The 19243-nt window shown below is 45.6% G+C and overlaps 1 protein-coding gene across 1 annotated transcript in view; it reads right to left on the bottom strand.

The window, feature by feature from the left end:
• Positions 1–13544, bottom strand: part of T265_07686 (hypothetical protein) — a gene marked incomplete at both ends in the record, with an annotated part of 16357 nt that extends 2813 nt beyond the window's left edge. The window contains 5 exons of the mRNA XM_009173265.1: positions 1940–2230; positions 3784–4190; positions 6453–6690; positions 8015–8189; positions 13456–13544. Of these exons, the coding sequence (XP_009171529.1) occupies positions 1940–2230; positions 3784–4190; positions 6453–6690; positions 8015–8189; positions 13456–13544 (1200 nt within the window). The remainder of the gene's footprint in view (positions 1–1939; positions 2231–3783; positions 4191–6452; positions 6691–8014; positions 8190–13455) is intronic.
• Between the last annotated feature and the right edge of the window lie 5699 nt (positions 13545–19243).

Raw genomic sequence — 19243 nt, 5'->3', positions numbered from 1 at the left:
GTCAACGTTCAAAGATACTTCGCCATACTCACTCACACATCGGTACCTTTCCCACTTCGGACTACCGATTCGACCATGCTCACTCAATGCTGTTGAATGCCTCCCGCACCTATTTTTCTCTTTCGCTGGAGGGCGAGTAGTTGTAGCGACCCGGTCACTCACATACTTGACTGTTCAACTCACAGTCGCTCACTGGATCGCGAGGCTTGTCTTTTTCCTCATACGCACAAACACGTCGCATTAAGCTGACTCATCGGACATCGATTGTCTGCACCGTCTAGTCAGCGTAGCAACCACTCATGTGCCGACGCCCCACGTATAGGCACTGGGACCTACATAAAGGGAAACCGAACCCAGTCAGGACACACAGACTCGCGCGCGCGCAGGGAGCAGGACGTCAACCTCTCCACAAGTTCACGGACAACCATGGAGTACGTGTAGCAGTCTAACTGCGGAGAAAAACACGTTCCCAGCGTCCGGACTTCCACAAGGGACTCCTCATATACGATAAGTTCCCTTTTGACTTGCTCCCATTCTCGCACTGTATTTACTTTTATACGTATCGCAACCATGCTAAAAACTTCTATTAGTGCACATACACCTTCTGATTTGTATTATGGCTACCACCATCTGTGCACGAATACGAACATCCCGCAACAGGACTACATGCGCGAAGGATTGAATGACCCTGGCCAGCAATTCAAGTACTGCTCCCACGTTCTGCTTCTTTCAAACATGAAAACACGAGTCGAACGGAATCTGTCGAATTCATCAAGTCTCATCGCTTCACCAGAGGAAAGGAGCAGAGCGAGCGGAATATTGCCGGGTCGCCCAAACCAACCGAAAAATCAAGAATGCGTTCGGTGCATTTTAGGTGGATGGCCTGCTCCACGGACTCACCGGGTAAACACATCAGTCGAACATCCTATTATTCGTTGATAAATTGTGATATTAGGACCCGTTAGTAATAGTATGAGCCCAGGGGACATAACCAAAAATGTAAACAAAATGTAAATCACCACTTTGATTACTGACGTATTCGCACAAACCCAAGTTTACGACCGCAGTATTTGTGGATATTATTTCTGGGGCGGGTGACAACCGTATAATGCGCACGTTAGCTGGAAACGCTTAGTATCGCTTAACGACGGGAGTGTATGCTTGCCAGTAATTATTACACTAATTAGAGAATCACAGAAAATCGAAAAAGCCAGTGACATCAAGTGCCGTGGGTATCAAGAACTGTTTTAAACACTAGTGGTCCATCGACGGATACAGTTCCCGCCTCGAGCTATCTGACCGCACTATGCATGTACATTTCTCACTGAGACAGGTCAATGACATGTCACCTCCCCCTCCACATGTCTATTTTTCACCAACAGTGCCGCTTATTGTGACAGTTAGTGTTAACCCTCGTCTCTCACTAATATGCCGACTCAAAGGGTCACCTAGACCCCGAAACAGATGCATAAGAACCACAGTGAGAGAGTTGAATTACGCGGACAGATGAGTGGTCCGAACGCCCCAATCAAAGTCCTTGATCGGTTGGTTACCCATACAAATGTCACTGCACAGGTATTCGGTATATGGTTGTGCTACGCATGTCCGGTTATCGTCCGCTCATTGGAACGAACATGGCTAACGTGACTTCGAGAAGAGCATGAATGAGATCACGAAAAGTGTGCGCTGTCAATAAACGATGTGGCCCATGAGTCACCACAATGGGTGGTGAACAGATAGTGGAGACAAAAGGTTCATTTCCTTTATTCCTTTCACAATAGACTTTACTATAAATAAACCGTTATGGCTATAGATCTGTAAGTATAATTTTGAACACGGATATTGCTACCAAACCATACGAGTATTTTGAGTCGTTCACGTGGATGAAATAAATACGGTGCTCCAAGACTGCTGTAGCGAAATTGCAACCGACACTAACCTCACACGATGCAGCAGGACCAGAATGCAAACCACATGTGGCATGACCCGGAGAGTTGCCAGATTCGATTGGGCAGTTTCCGGTTGCTGCAGTGTACTTTGTTGGAGCGGAGTCCAACTTGTTTTGGAGGTGAAGAGCACTTAATTTCGTTAGGTAGTCAGGTGCGCTGGAGTTTGGAATGGAAGTAGTAGCAGTCCCATTTTCATTATCATCCTCCCTTTGTATGGTATTTCTCCGCGAATTCGTGGAAGAAGCCACGAAAAAGGTATTGAACCACAAACGACAAAGATTCTGAAGATCACAGAAAATCCAGTAGGGAGGCATCCGTTATATCAACCCAAATTCATAAGCATTAAATACCTTAGAGATCTGCAGAACGAACCAATTGAGAAGAGGGGGCTTTCTGAGGCTGACTTATTTCGTAGAAAAATGGACAGTGATTGCCCGGGTGTCCAAATGCATACGTAAAATGAGACGGTGTTGGTAATCGGGTTTGTACTACTATTAATTGTAACTCCAAAGTGCTATCATAGCGCAGATCAACAATAACGGGATTGTTCACCTGCTGGAACAGGCGTTTCTTGAATGCGATTGTCTATCCCGCTAATCTAAAAACTGCCGTCTGGTTAGCTATTGTGTACTACGTGGTCTTCCGAAANGAAAGGTGTTCGAAACGATTTCAGTTAGTCAGTTGTTTATCAGCAGAGAATCCGGTCCAAATCCACTACAGAAATGTGCTTCTTCCTGGTATAGCTATTCAACTTGGACAGTTATATGAACCACCACCAATAACATCCGTTCGGAACTTCATTCTATCAAGACGTATTCCAACACGAAGAAAGACCATTTACTGCACCGAACTGCATTGATCTCAAATGAACCAGACAATCATACGGCACACAGAAGGCTGTTTCGTTCAGTTATGACATCCTTTCGGTGCTCAGCTGGCATGTACGAGGACCAAGATACTGCCAAGTTGCCCAAGCTTAAACAAGAGCCGTCGACATACACGGGCCGAGTTCGAACCACGAACCTTCCGGTCAAAGGTAAGTTCGTGCCTTAATCACTGAACCATCTCGAGATCCAACACTTCCACCCTGAGTGAGTGCGATTTTATATACGTATTTCGGAGACATAACAGAGACAGAAAAGGGAAATAGAAGTTTCAACAACAAATGTCTCTTGTCCAACTGGATAGGGAGTACGGACGTGGAAAGCCGCAACACCCATTAGATATACTGAAATTAGTAATGGAGTGATTTGGTTTATATTGCTGGGAGGTCGTTTAGATATGGAACAATGGTTAGAGGACTTTGACATGGACGGACCGCAGTGGACCAGTTAAAGGGAAAGCTCTGTGGATAAGGACAGGTGAACGAACATCTGCAATGATGTAGGATACTCAGGACAGGGAAATGGATTCGTTTCTATTTAAAATTCTGACCTACAGTTCAGCTTTTAGTAGAGATTACTTGAGATGCCCTAACCGGAGCCAATGACCCGATGACAATAATAGTGGAAGTAATGCGAACCCAGAAAGCAACAATACATCCTGTACGTGCATTGATCACCTTTGCGTATCACAGAGCGGAACGGAATGCAAGTCAACGGAATGGAAATAAATACTGAATTCGTGCACAAACGAACAATGCATCTCTGGGAACAAACTAAATGATGTTCAACATGCAGGTTTCGAATATTGAATCTAACAAACCATAGGCGAAGGTTAAAGTATAAGTCATCTCGGTCAAGAATTTATAACAGACCTTATAACCAATAAATATGGAGGGAGAGAACAAACCAGAAGAATCTTTGATAGCGGAGTGACAACACCGTGGACTTACCCTATTGCGCACAGGCTGTCTGAGGCCGACCTTGACCCGTATATCACCAATCAAACATATTCGCTTGTCAGCACAAATAGTAACCGGATCATGGTAGACAGGGAGAGAGGTTAAAGTGCTGATCGTCATCAAAGGTCCTGATCCAAAACCACAGATTGGGCGCAGGGTTGGCTCACTGTGGAAGGTCACTGTTTCACGCCCTAGAGCGGAGTTGAGACTAGAACACGAATTAGCCGGAGAATTGGAAGTGTCCGCAGGCTTGTGCTTGGAAGTTAGGCCACCGAAATAGCCCGTTTTTGGGGCCAGGCCACGCGGAGAATGATGATCGGAGAGCTTGGTTTGACAGGTACACAAACAATGTTCGTCAGTGGCAGGGTATGTCTGCAGCTTGACATCGACAATAGAACCTGAGCAAATAATACAAATGGACTGAAGAGACTACGTAACGAGAGAGTTGAGTGCGGACTACCAAACCAAATTCACACTGAGTGCGCGATTATGCTCCAAGTTTGTAGCCATCCTGAATTGTGAAACCAGCAATCACAAGCATTCAACCGATACAGTCGCGAGCAACTGCGCTCGCTTTTATAAAAACTATCATACATATCTTACAAAAACTTAATCATGTAAGCAAAAGCGACTGGCTGTAGGAAAATTATCTCTGAAAAATCAGCATCCATCTGCAACCAAGAGATTACCACATGGTTAACGACGCGGGGTCTCTATCAAAAAGACGCTAGTGCTTTTTGATCCACTGGTCCTCTATAGAGGAACATTTTTCTAAGGAATGTGGTTAGCCTATTGGCTTACATCAACCCTAAGTCCGTTGCAGGTGTTTTCCAGATTTGTATAATTCACAGTCACTCCAGCGGCGTACGCTGGGCGCATCTGGATTTATGCGTCTAAACAGGCGAGCGTTTGAAGGAGCGCACGCCAAGCTACTACAGCCCACCAACTGCGAACCAGCTAGATCCTGTGCCCGTTAGTTGCAGGCGGAGGGCATCAATCCAGGGTGTCGATCATTCTGAAATTGGTGCTTATCATTCCTATGTGGAGGTATGCACTGCCGTTCTTCCGAGGTCAACCAGGCCGACACAAATTCATTCAATCCGACACGTACAAATTCATCATCATCATCGACAGCATGACATAAGTGTTCAACACCGATGCTTCACTGTCGTACAACCATGATTTATTTGAAAGCCTTATTGTAAAGAAAAGAGTAAAGGGGGCGGGGAAGGGACTTGGTGCTAGCTCACCACAATCATTCCGAGGTGCCTATACCTACAGACGCTCACTCAGGCAATCTGGATAGAAACTGACAACAAGAACGCCACTGACATCGGTTGGCAGTCATATCCTGTAGTGTCTCCAACCAGGTACAAATTAACTCTGCAGATTGGAATTAACGGACATAGTTGGCTGAAAACCAACTAAGATTATTGAGAAATGGCCAGGATGGTCATATGTGAATGCGAAGGCTGGAAGAGACCACATTGTGAGCTTTTAAGCTTATCTGAAAAGGCATTCCAGTCTACCCAATGAATACTGAATGCTGTCACAAACAGCGACTCTTACTGACAGGAGAAACCGTACTAGTCATCCAATTCCTTGCCTACTGCAATAATCTCGGGAAGGATATAGGGCGCTGGCGTTCAGCGACTGCCCTGGAGGTAGAGGCGGAAAATAGTTACAGTATATTTTAAGGTGAATCAACCATAAAGAGACAGGTATTAGTAAACCATCTTCAAAGTAGACAGAATCGTTATTCATGTTCGGAAAAGCTGTACAAAGCAGTGGATGTAGGATTCTGAAGGGCAATTCAGCTGAGCTGCAGCAACACAAACTTTAGATTACGTAATCCTGAGAAAAATATTACTGATAATCCTTCTTTAGGAACAGTGATAGACCGTATGTATCTCGCACTTCCAAAGGTGATGAAGCCTTGAGTACAAGCCTATTGTGGGCCATAAGAAACGATGATTGGATATTAACTGAACTGAGTACACACCAAAAGTAATCCCCAATTTCAAGGATGGTGCAAGAACGGTATGCGAAAACCATCGTTGTTTCATCCTGGTAGTTACAGTAATTCCATGCTTCTCGTGAAGTGAACCGCACCTTGTGGAAGGCTACAAACACCACCGCTTGGGAGTACCTGACGTCCTGTGGACATCTGAAACCAGACGCTTACGCATAAGCTACTCAAGTTGAGTGGAGAGGATTGATGTCCACCATTACCTTACACTTAACTCTATACAGTGAACGGTATGGCTGATCGGACGTTAAGTGAACAGTTGGAGACATTAACGGAACCGTCAGCAAATAGTCATTAAAAATAAGCAGTGTGTCTTTAAGTGGTCATGTGTAACTCGTACTTACGCAGCACGGCATATAAAATGTGTAGAAGTCCTGATCCAGGATTAGAACAACTTGACCTGAAATGTAAGCTACTGCACGAGATTCAAACAGTAATACAATTTTCGATCCTCTTCGCTAACCAGGAAACGACTGAAAACAGCAACAAGCACGAGCTCTGATTCAACATCAATAATACCGTGCATGGACCGATTAACACAACACCTAGTAAGAAAAACCGCAGGTAAGTCGGACACAACTGCACCGAAGTACATCAAATATGAATAAAGAAGAACGCGGGATTGTGTTACCTGGTTGCGTGCGAAGCCCGCTAATCCGGATTTCCTTTAGGTATAATGGTATTCGCCTGTAGACCAAGTTTTCGCTCAACAATGTGTCGTAGTATTGCACATATCGACGTTGACTGGGAATAGTCACACCTTTCCCATTATCCGTTCGCTTTTCCCCGTACAGTTTCAAGGCATCGGTAGCACAGGAAGCTAGACCAAGGTGAAGCAAGCAACCACAAACCATTACACCAGTACGTCCCTGGAATAGGCGAATTGAAGAGGAATGCAGGAATTCGATTAAGGCCATGGTCACAGAAAAAATATGATTATTTGTGAAACACGGATAACTGAATAGGAAATGAGCGAACGTATTATGGGTACTTAGTAAAACAGGTATACACAATCAAGGGCCGTTCGAGTCGTAACATAGGCGTGGATGCGGAAGCTAACCACATCCTCGTTAGAACTGTTAAACAAAAGTTGTGGGAAAGCAATACGAAAGCCGAAAATGTGCAGAGTCGCCAACATTTTGAAATTACTCGTGCATACTGATTAGGAGGGTGTGTATCACGTAGCAAATACACCCCAACCGTTTTTGCTGGTGACAATGCATTCATTTAGTACTGCATTGATGATGATACCAAGCTAGGTTAGCTTGTAATTGCAGTAGTCACTGAATGAATGCGCTGAGCACGACATCGTGTGCGGGAAGAAAACACATCGTTCGGACTTCACATGGATGCATAACGAAGGAGTGTTTATCTGCCAGGAATCCCATTAGCTGTGTGGGGACGGGATGGCTCGGTTGTTAGAGTGCGAACGTACTGGCCGGGAGTTCCGCGGTTCGAACCCAATCTCTGCCTCTCAACTTCCCTTTTCTAGGCTTGGGCAACCTGGCAGTATCCCAACCCACGTGCTTTCTTCTGGTGGCATGGTAGTTACGCACCGAAGGGGTGCTACAGCTGAACCCTTTTCAACACAGTTGATAGGTTCGGTACGCAGCATATTCAACCCACGAGACACCCTATATTCCAACATAGAATAGCAACCGTGGGTCATACGGCAATGAAGCATCGGTGTGGAACACTGATTTCATGCCGTCGATGATGATGAACCGTGGGTCATAACGAAACGTGATCTAGTAGTGTAAAGCTATTCTGCATTAAAGGTACCTTACAAGGCGTCCGCTATACCTAATATCGCATGATGATATTAGCCTGGCCCGCTCAATTGCTTCAAACAGAGAGACGGATAAACAACTAAACAAACTTGCTTACTAGCGTTCAGCTTTCGAAGGAGACATCACCAGTAGAGCTGATCACAGACAGGAAGGGTGCAAAAAAGTTCGAGGGACCACTGTCCTAGGGTTAACCGGTTACAGTGTCACCATGTGAATGGTTATAGCACACTGGTAAAGATATTCGTCAGCTTACAGCAGATTATAAAAAATCTTCCGAAAAATCTTCCTTCTCGAAAACCCCCAGTTTATTGCTTGTTGAGGGGATGCATATTGAAGAGACTACAACTTTTCGCCCTGCACCGACAAAAAAGCGGCTAGACTCAACTAAATGGTGGAAGCTTACTTTGCCGGCTTTGCAGTTGATGACCACAACGTTTCGTTTGTCTGAATCCAAAAACTCGGCAACATCACTGCAAAGCGCAATGATTTGCTCAAACTGTGGGGCGTTGTGGTCCCGGAACGGGTATTTGGCGACCGGGCCTGAAAACCGACACGGATCGAAATTTCGTTCGTCGCAGCTAAAAAGTACAATAACGGGGAACAGGGAAAACTGTTTAACGTGGTTTTTTTACAAAATCGATGCAGCGATTACCATGAGTGTGGTAGAAAAACAGAATTTTGCCGCAAATTACTTCGTGTCAGTATATGGAAGGTGCATTTCTGGAAGGTCTCTCAGCTACACGGATGAGCTATGCACACGTCCTGGCCCCGTTAATGAACCATATATTCGTTTCTCAGCTCTGGCAACGCCTTCATAGCTAAGTGAGTGCAATAAATTGTTCCGTTGCTGAATAAATGAGATGAGTGGAAAACTCAGACGTTTTTTCCACAGTGTAATCGAATAGGCAACACAAAAATCAACTCAAGGTTTAAATAAACGGATAATCGCGGTATCCTTCGGTATAAGCGATTCCCAATGGCATCGGATGTTGAAGAGAAGTGAGCAATATACTACCTTGGTCTACCGACGATTGTAATCGGCTTTCGAGGTCACTCTCCATGTTGCTGGACGAGGGTGGAGCGGCACAAAAATAAGCACTCACCCACATCCCACGGGTAGGGGTCTTAGTTCATATGACTATATATGTGGGTTCGGGAAGGTAGTTGTGATAGATCCTAGTTGCAAGTGAGAGTAAGGTAGCTGTGCACTTATTCCCTAAGTTAAGGCAATGGTTGACTTCAGTTAACACAAGAAATTACACTGAGAATTCAGAACACGTTAGGGAGTTGAAGACACTCTTTACGAAATATATGCATGAAAGCGCGAACAGACTAACTGAACCCCACACCCCCGTCAACGACGCACTGATGATGTTTTATCAAACGGAGACGGAAGATTTACGGGTGATTTGCCAAGCTCGACTAGCATTTCAACAGTCACTGAAAATTCACGTACTTAAAACCATACAAGTTCGATTCCATTTCGGGTTATCAGTTTGTGCTGGATGCTGTTTGGACGCATTGGTGTAACTCAGACGGCTGCTGCAGTGCCGGCAAAAATAGACCTGCGGAGCATTTTTGGGCAGCAACAAAAATAGCAAGCTCCCACAAAGCACCGGACTACACAGCGCAAAAAAACACCGCTATCTCTATGGCGATTTTCATCCACTATAGAAGTGAGGATTTTTTTACCTCAGTGAGCTGATAAAGTACCTGAGCAGAAGCTTCCCCGAAAATATATATCGAAACTAGTCAAAATTATGGTTTCCACGTCTTTATTTCGGAAATAGCGTGTGTACATGTTGTCAGGACGGGGAGAGTGACCGCTTTTGAAGATATAAATCGAAGATCACATTCGGTCGTGGAAACAGTTGTCCACGACCATTTACACTGTCACATGGCCAGAAACACAAATATAGAGGTAAGAATGAAGATATAGGACACACGCCTTTCGGCACATGAGTCTAAACATGTAAGCTGAGTACCTCTATACCACGTGGATGTGGACTAAGAGTCTCGTATCATGTGAGAGCAAGATAGCACCGGAGAGATAATGGTGGTGCGGTTTTTATATCCTCTGGTATGCAGACAACAGATAAACCAAGAACCACATGTCGCAAGTTTTTCAGATACCCTGAGAGGACTACTAGCTGAAAGTAGCGACAATCCTATGGATTCAATGATACTGGCTGCGTTGTAGTCTGACCACCAGACAACATGCACCAGTTGCAATTTGGTGTGGGCTCCCGAACACCAAACGCCCAAAATAGCATGCCAAATGTGGTACTCTGAGATGGCGGCCGTGTTTTAGTCCACAATGCGAGATAGTTTCTGCACCTCGGTAGGCACCCAGTGAACATGTTGAGGAGCAAAGTATCTTGTGATTGAAGATCTGTGAAGTAACGGGTTGTAATCAGCTGCAACCACCGGCAATCTGGGAAACCCATCTACCTCGTTCGATCAACTAAAAGTAGATCCATCTGTTGCCAGGGCAACACATGAAACGATCCAATGGGTGTATCTCTAGTATCGACCGCGTCAACACCTTCCTATACCTTACACACAGCTTTACCTTCCAGCAACCGGTTAGGACGGACGCAAAATGTGAATACCAGTACCCAATGGTTCTTGTTGTGTTGGTAGAAATCCGCACAGCTAATTTTGTCCCACATGCTATCATATATTGTACGGAAGTCTGGAGGCATTTTACTCACTCGTACTCAGCGGTCGTGGATGTCTGCTTAAATCTAATGATGCCTCTTTAACAACACATGCGCTGACGCTCAAACCGAACATCATTTGAATCTTAGTTATTACAAATCCGAACGCCCAGCACACTGGAATACCAAGGCACTGCACTAGTGACACAGTGGCTGGCTGCTTCAGCATCCCAAATCTCAGGTAACTACTGCAGCAGCGACAGCCTTGTTGGCTCGGTTACGCGGCCCGAAAACCAGAATGGAAGCTTAGCAAACACAGTGGTTCTTTCGCCAAGCCCGGGGTGACGTTAGTGACTTGGAGGTCAGCTGGAAGCCTGGATTGGCACCGCTGAGTTAGATTTGTAGAGGTTTAGCCTCAATATCCGTTGCTAGATCTCGACCTGTGATCGCCGTTCGTGAATAACAGTGGTGCGGGATGCTTATAGGGCCAGTCGGCGTAACACAATGTACCGACAACACAATGTACCGATACTAAGTGTGCGCTTACGTAGTTTACGACGAGATGGATGGGAAAGTTGGAAGCTAGCAGCAACATGAATGTCGTATCGTGGGTGGTCATCTATCGGTTACGCCGGAACTTAGCCTGCCAGACAACGCAATAAGGGAAGACAAAGAACCCAAGACACGGCTGTGTTTTCATACATACACAGCTTCTGCGTAAATACACGGGATGGCTAAATGGCCAAATATATATGATCATTCGGTTGTTCGTTCTGTCCAGTCAATGGTGACATTCCTACAATGATCGATTTCGCACCCAATCCGCTGTTGATAAGCCGCGTTTGGTAAGCTCCGCCAACGCACCTGCTATCCGGATCGCGTAGTACAGACGTTGACCTTGGGGACGCGTAGATCTCCGCACATGTACTTTTCATGTCTGGACATCTCCTGACAATTGACAAGTGTCCTGTGTGCAGTCCAGAAGGCGCAGCGACAGCCGGTAGCAGAGAATGTGACCAGGTGAAGACATTCGCAGAAGCGCAAGTTAAAGACAACCGATGGTGGTATGGCCCATTTCGCTCCAGCGTTACACTGTGCCGCTAAGAGGCCGAGTGTGGAAGTTCATACTAAGAAATACTTGTGACAAATGGATACAGATCACTTTCACGAAAAGTCGTAATATGTGGGAAAGATGTGTCAAGAAACCGGGTCGCCAGTGCCAAGAGTTGGGTTAATCAGCAAGCTCAATCTCCGGTCTTTAAAAAGGCTTTAAAAGCTATAGACGAGGGATGTCTGACTTATTACGAAATATGTCAGAAAAATACATTTCAAACTTACTAGGAATATTCAACAAACTGATTATTCTGACCCTCACTTCCTTCCATCAATGGAGCTAATTCGAGAAACCTAGTACACATGCCTAAAATCCTAGCCTTCATAGAAGTGCATCATAACCCCAACCGTTTCATCCTAATTTTTGTACATGATCTAGCTTCGGAATCTGTAGATGCGTGACCTTCCCCTGCCCTCATCACCCATTTGGGTAGCAACTGTCAGACGGCAAATCAGCACTGTTCCAACTGCCATATAACCGCTTAACATAATAGAGTCGGAAGTCCCGTGTTGTCCGAGCGGGGAGAAAAGTCATTAGGGCCATATGCCAGATGGATCTCGATATATTCAGAGGAATCACTCTATTATGGATCAATTCAGTTTTTCAGTACCAGACGGACCCTCGAGAGCTTACTTCTAAAGCCTGGTGCAAATAAGCCGACTCGAGTGAGTTAAGAGAGAATGGCATCGACTGGTATCAGACACCGCAACAGATTCCATGATCATGTTAGACAACCGGAATGATGTCTGCAGTCCGATTGGCTTTAGCCATGTGGCATGTACAGTGACATCTAACCATGTATGGATCGTATGGACGGTGGTTGAGATATGAGATGCTTACAGGCAAGGGAAAGATGGTATGGTGGAACCTGCTGGTAGGCGGCGGGGACAACATAACGGAACTGGTCTCTCAGACACATTCGACCTTACCCGCGCTCTTGGAGTTTACTCTCAGTCCAGGCCCTGTCATTTACCACTTATTCCAGCTTCAGCGTATGGTCGGATGTAAGCGAGACCTAGTAGTTATCTAGAACGACGAACGGTGTGTTAAAAAAAGATTCACCTGCTTCAAAGAGTAAGACGAATCGCAGACAGAGTTTAAACGCAAACAAAAAAAGCTTAAAGCAATACCAGCATGACCGCACACTAAAAAAGATTCGTGGGCATGCCATTATAGCGCTGAAGGTCAACAGTAATGGCAAGATTACGTCAATTGCAGAACATGGAGGCAGTTACATTCCAGAACGGATTGGAAGTCAGGTGATTACCGAATACCGGTACACCAACAGTAGCTGTATTTTTATAATCAGGAACAAAAAGTCAGACGATCGAAGGTAGCAAGGAAGCGCAACCGAACTTGGCAGACAATATCTCGGAGTGAAACACAGAATCGAACGAGCGAAGCTACATATCCTAACGATAGGAACTGTGCAAGTGGCTTCCGATACTGATCAGACAAAAACTTGGGAATACTACATATTGTCGAGATGGCTTATGGTTCCACAGAAGAGAGCAGAAACACCCTAGTTGAATAATGGTGTCAGTAGGGTTAGTGAACAGCTGCATAAAATAAGTAACGTTCATTAGAGCAACAAAACAAGCGCCAAACACCGGCGAAATCTATGTATCACAAAACACACCAAAACATCAGAACGGGTATGAATAATTGCAGAGTTTCATCAAGTAGTGTGAGGAACAGGTTGCGTAAGTGAATTATTGTGATGAGCTTCGAGTGGCGAGATACAATTCAGTCGAAGTGACGAAACGTGGAGGCATGTGATTCTATAGGAATAAGAAAGATTTGTGGATTTGAAAAACACCAACGTCGCGCCACTGAGATCTCCCCAAAAGGGTGAACTGCTTTTAGAAGGCTGTACCGGGGGGTTAGGAACAGAACACCTGGTTGAATATCAACATCCGGTCTCATAGTTCCAAATTAACATCCAAACAATACCACGATTGGTCAGAGGTCTTGGAAATGTCTTTTTTTAGACGAAACAGTCAGTTATTGTGCAGTTTGTACATTACGTCAGTGAGCAACTTTCAATTCAGTCCGCCACGCCGAAAATACCTAATGTACTCAAAACCGATTGGCCCAACCCGGTCCTGTAATCTTCTAGTGAAAATACACCTTAAAATGTCACGATGTGTCATCATCATCACAGTCCGCTGTAAAAACTGTGTACTTGCCGTGCAATGGTTCTAGTAGCCACCGGTTCGTTCATCGATGATTTGAAGAGGTGCGGTAGACAGCTGCGCATTGGAGGTGGTAGCTGATATAATTGATGCATAAATAGGTTGTCAGTGGATTTTCAACTGCGGAGATTGGGAGGGGAGCTATGGACTGAAGGCAATAGCTTGGATGCATTAGTGCCACTGAGGGCGCAACTGGGCCATGTCTGACAATGCCTCGGGATCCTCATCCAGGAAGACCGCAATGGCCAGCGCAAATAAGTTTGCTGGTGGTGGCTTTCGTACTTCGCTGCCAAGTCCTTGCTTGACCTACTTTGACTCCTATCTACCCTTCGTGTGGTTGTGCGGAAAGAGCCGTCCGACGAAGTCGGTGGACTGGCACATGGAGTACGTGGCCAAGCCAGCGCAATCTATGCAGTGTGAACAATTTATCTATCGTGGATGAGTTATTTCTCCCGAAAGCCATCCGACATACTTCAGCACTACTGATCCGGTGTTTTCATCAGACTCGGGTGATGCTCCGAAGACATCGATGGTAAAACACCGCAAAGCTTTTGACGTCCCACACGCAGAGGTCAGGCTGCTGACCCATATAGTTATATGGAGCGCACCGCAGCACTGCAAACTCGACCCTTGACGGATAAGCTGATGTCATGCCTACGCCACAGGTGACGCAGGTTCACAAAATCTGCCCCGACGTTCCCGACCCGGATGGAAATATCACTTTTCGCGAGACGACAGGATACAGCTGCACAAGTAGACAAATATGTCTACTACCCCAATCGGCTCATCCGCAAGCATGAGGTTGGAGCTCGAGCCCACCCAGTCTTGCAGCAGCACTTTACACCTCGCAGGCGTGAAGTGCATGTCAGGCAGAACGAGTCAGATTACTTAATATCACTGCATTACCACGTCATCAAATACAAGAACCGCTGGGTCGTCTGCGTACTCGATGTTTGTGAGCCTCACAAGCACTTCGACCCCACGTGAATCAGAGGCTGGTAGTGAGTCTTCCGCAAGCGTATCAACGACGAAGTTGAAGAGGAAAGGTAAAAGGGACAGCCTTGCCTGATACCACTTGATGTGGTGAACTCAGGCAAGAGCCTAGCGTGGATCTTCACACGTCTGCGGGAGTTGATGTACAGCGCCTTAAGGAGGATCAAGAGTTTATGGCGGATACCTTTGCTCCACAGACAGTGCAAGAGTGCCTGACGGTCCACAGAGTCAAAGGCAGCTTTCAGATCAAGAAACGCAATCATTGTTGGCTGCTGGAAGCAGTGTCGCTGTTCCAGAATCTGGCGGAGGGTAAAAATGTGATCGATGCATCCACTTGCAAGACGGAATTCAGCTTAGTTTTCACAGGTTAGTCTTTCCTTGTGTTCAGTCAACTTTGAAGTGTAAGACCGGAGAGGGCCTTCGATGCCACAGCTACCACACCGGCGCAATTGTAGTTTTCAAACAATGTCTGCGTACCCTTTCTGGAGATAAGAATAACTGTGGACATACCCCATTCTGCAGACACTTTCTCTTCGATCCATATCGTACCAATAGGCTTTGGTAGATAGATCACTAAGGACTGAGGGCTGGATACAGACCTCCCGGTTTTGATGCTTTTTCAAGCTTCAGTAAAGATGTTTTGCACTTTATTCATTTAGACGGATGACTAAGGTTTACACTCCATTCGCCCAGGTGCACTATCTCCAGAGGTTGTTCTGTAGAAGTCCAATCAAGCTGTCTTCGAGGAGTTCGGCCCACTTTTTCAGTGGACGCTTTTGCGAGCGAATTATTCAGACACCTTCTTCACTTACCGTTTTACTGATCGTTGCTTTCCTGGGACACAGCCATCTCCCGTGCTTCCGATGTCCACCAGAACTCTCGGTCTTTCCTTAGGCTCTTCAGAATTTGGCGTTTAAGGGGTTTGCGTGCACCGTCGCACTCGCTGCCTGTAGGTATGGACAACCGTGATTTATTCGAAAGCCTTGTTGTGAAGAAAAAATAAAGTTGGATGGAGAAGGGACTTAACGCTAGCTTACTACAATCACTCCGAGGTGCCTACACTTCCAGACACTCATTCAGCCATTCTGAATAGAAACTGACGACAAGAACGCCATTGATATCGATTAGCAGTCGTATTTTGCAGCGTCTCCAACCGGGTGCAGTTGGGATCACACAGTCATCATCCTGGAAGGAGAGTACCACAGACAGTACCAGAACGTTTCTTAATCTCTTTCATACCCCTCCGCCAAGTCAGGGGTTGGCCACCAATCTGCTTCCACCACTGTGGATTGGGCAAGGGAAACATTCCTTGGCAAACGATGGTTCGACATGCGCAATACATGACCTAACCAACGCAGATTCTGGTGCTGGACACATTCTTCAACGGAGTTCCCCGTTGCATAAATGAAAACTCGCTTCCTAATTGTGTCGTCACGGATCCGCCGATATCACTCCACACGAGCCCCAGTTCTGAGACAGCTGTTGTCAAACACCTGAATTTCTGCGGCTCGAATAGGCCAAGTCTCACAGCCATACAATAAAACGGCCTTACTATATTCCCATGCACACCCCTTGAAAATCAGGGATATACCAGCGTTTTGAAGACCTCCCAGCGTTCGCCTCATTATATTATCGATCAAGAAGTCAAATAGGAATGGAGAGAATGGACATCGCTGACGAACACCGCAATGTGTACGGAAGCTCTTAGTGAGCTCTCCATTTACACTCACACGTCCGGAGGTCTGAGAATACAAATAACTCCTTAGGTTCACGACGTCCGGGGCATTCATTGATGGATAAGCGTGTCAAGGAAAACAGACTGGTTAGTTGAGTCGAATACGTCTCGGAAATCCAGTGATCATCATCACTGTGAGTCGCTTTTACGTATAGCGTTGTTCTGGCACCTGACAGAGTGTGAAAATTTGGTCAACATCAGGTCGGAATCCCGCTTAACGCTCTTGAGTTAGTGTTTCACAAACCACTGCAAGGCGACGAAGCACAAGTGACGCCAACAGTTTCGTTACGACAGAGATCCGGTTGGTACCCTGTGGTCACCACACTCAACACGAGCCCTTTTTTTAAAATGGGCACTAGCACCGACTCTCCTCAGTTATCTGGAACAGTATCCTTTTCCTAAGTGCAAACAGATCAAAAAAGTGCTGACTAAGGACAGTGCGGGTGGCAGGTCATCTGGACCAGAGGCTCGGTGGCGCTTTAGAGAACATATGTAGTCATAAACTTCCAAAGCTGTATAGGACTCCAAGTTTACAGTTCAGGATTCTACGTCAGCTGTAGGCTCCAGATGAGTGGCAGCTGGTGGCCACTATATCTGTTGCTCGGAGTATTCGACCCAAGTAACCCGATAACACCTTGGTATAGTTGTAGCTAAAATGAACATACCCCTAGAACATTATAAAAGTTGTCAAGGCCGACGCGCACTATCATGACGCATCACACAGAGCGGTCGATTTCGATATTTCATTGATACTTACGCCACTTTCCGAGTCTCCAACCCGTTTTGGACGTTCTCTTTAGTCCTCAACGTTCCATTCTCAAGCAGTTTGTGACTCAATGACATCGCTTGGGGCTTTCATATGGTCCTTGAAAGCTTCATTACTTCTTGGGACACCGGACCGGCCACACCTTGGCCAAATAACGCAACTGAATTTGCACGTGCCCTTTCGCCAAGAGGTTCGTTTGTTTCTCGATCGAGTAGTGAGAGGGCTTCTTGATGTATTGCCCTGACCACTAACACGTAGCCTCTTAACACTGGATTCTTGAAACCTTGACGGCAATCTGTCCGATTATCCTGAAGGATCTTGGGCAGTCATCGACCGAGTTAAAGGCTTATGGTCCGTCTTGACAGTAAATCCTGCGGCAAAATAATAATAAGCCGAGTTTGTTAAACGGCAGAACCACTCGGCAGATGCACTCTTTTTTCGGCTATGAAATGGTTCATTTCCGCTGCGGTGAACACTCTGCTTACACATTATTTTGACAGCCCGAGCAGATCCGCTCCATACGCAATACCACTGACATCTACGGAAACGACAAACGTTTCGTTACGTTTGAGGTAGTTTTGGACACTTGTGTGTTAGCAAAAGGACAAACCGGCCGGTACAAATTCAAACAATGGAATTTAGTTGAACGATGCGCTCATATATTATGCTGCGCTTGAAATTACGGTTTCAAAATGCTGAGTGTTGTGCTTGTGTCACCAGGAGTTATGTCCTCCTAATCCTACTTATCGTGTTTCTCCGGGCGAAGCGAAACATGTTTTCCAGACAAGACAGTGTTGATTACTAGCCCCAAGTAACGCGAAAAGAATGGAAAAAATGGCGCTATTTTACCCTCAATCATTTAACTGAGATCGTCATCGATACAACGAATCTCTGCGTATTCTAAACAGTTATCTACTTCGAGGCTGTCTTCCCGATCGCCGCCTACATGAAAGTTGGGTAACGTAAATCTCGCCTTCCGGAAAGCATTCACTGGTATATAGAGACTAACTGCGTTCCAGTCCTGTCGAGTTAAACGTACTGTCCGTAGCACATTCATGCGGTGGTCTATTACAAATTCCCACATTACTTGACAAAACTTCCACCGGACAGACTGCTCCCTGTTTCATCAGACGGATAAGGGGTGTGCTATTCGCAGGTGAATGTGTTAATTAGACATTGGAAAAGTCATTCTGTACCCGGTGTTAAGAAACATTACCGATCAGTATGAGTATCCAGCTTTTCTGAATAACCATCTTCCCATTCACTCTCATGATCTCGACGGAGCTCAGTGGTAAACGCGAGAATCTGCCAACCGGAATAGCCGTGGTTTCAACACAACCCGTGCTTCTCGAATGTTCCTCTCTGAAAGAATCTAAGTTCTCGTGCCACATTTTATTCCTTTTTCGTTCACATTCATCATCCAATCACTCTGTGCAGGCTAGTAGACAAAGTGAGGAATCTTCATTTTTTCACCCTCCATAACCCAGTGTGTAAACTTACTCGATGTGTAGGCGTATCATTCTCACTGGCTGTCCCGCGATCTCTCTAATGTCTCACGTGGTTAACAAAAATGTTATGGGGTGGTTTCATGTGCATCATTTGTTTCACAGTTGGCTACAGTTTTGCGAAATTAACCATGTTTTTGTGGCACGTCATTTCTCTCTATATACATATGAACACGAACCTCAAAATAAACATGAGTGGTAAACTCAATCGATTGGGAAATGTTTGGGACTGATTGGGTGGTCATCGTTACAGAGGTTAAGTAAGCAATAAATCCACCGATTGTTTACCAAAACTCTCTGAAAAGAGTGGTAAACATTTACTTTGCAGACACCGAGACCGCGCATTTTCAACCAACATCTGAAGCATCGTTTCAGAGGGATTTGGTAAACAATCGGTGGATTTACCAAACCCCTCTGAAACGATGACTTCCCAATCGGTCCCAAACATTTTCCAATTGATCTGAAGCATGCTTTTAATTTCTGAAATTTTGCAGCGCCCATCATTACCGAAATCTGTGTCGCTTTCTTGCACACAACGCATTACCATAAGGATCTCATCATGAGCTTCACTAATCATTTCGTACTATCGAAAATACCAAGGAATATCTGACGGACACTGACATAGGGTTTGCTTGCTGGTGTGCCATTTTTGTTGCCATTGAAG

Source organism: Opisthorchis viverrini (genome assembly GCF_000715545.1).
Source record: "Opisthorchis viverrini unplaced genomic scaffold opera_v5_180, whole genome shotgun sequence".
NCBI classification, from domain to species: Eukaryota; Metazoa; Platyhelminthes; class Trematoda; order Opisthorchiida; family Opisthorchiidae; genus Opisthorchis; species Opisthorchis viverrini.
The sequence above is the reverse complement of the archived record's forward strand: the minus strand, read 5'-3'. Positions and strand labels throughout refer to the sequence as shown.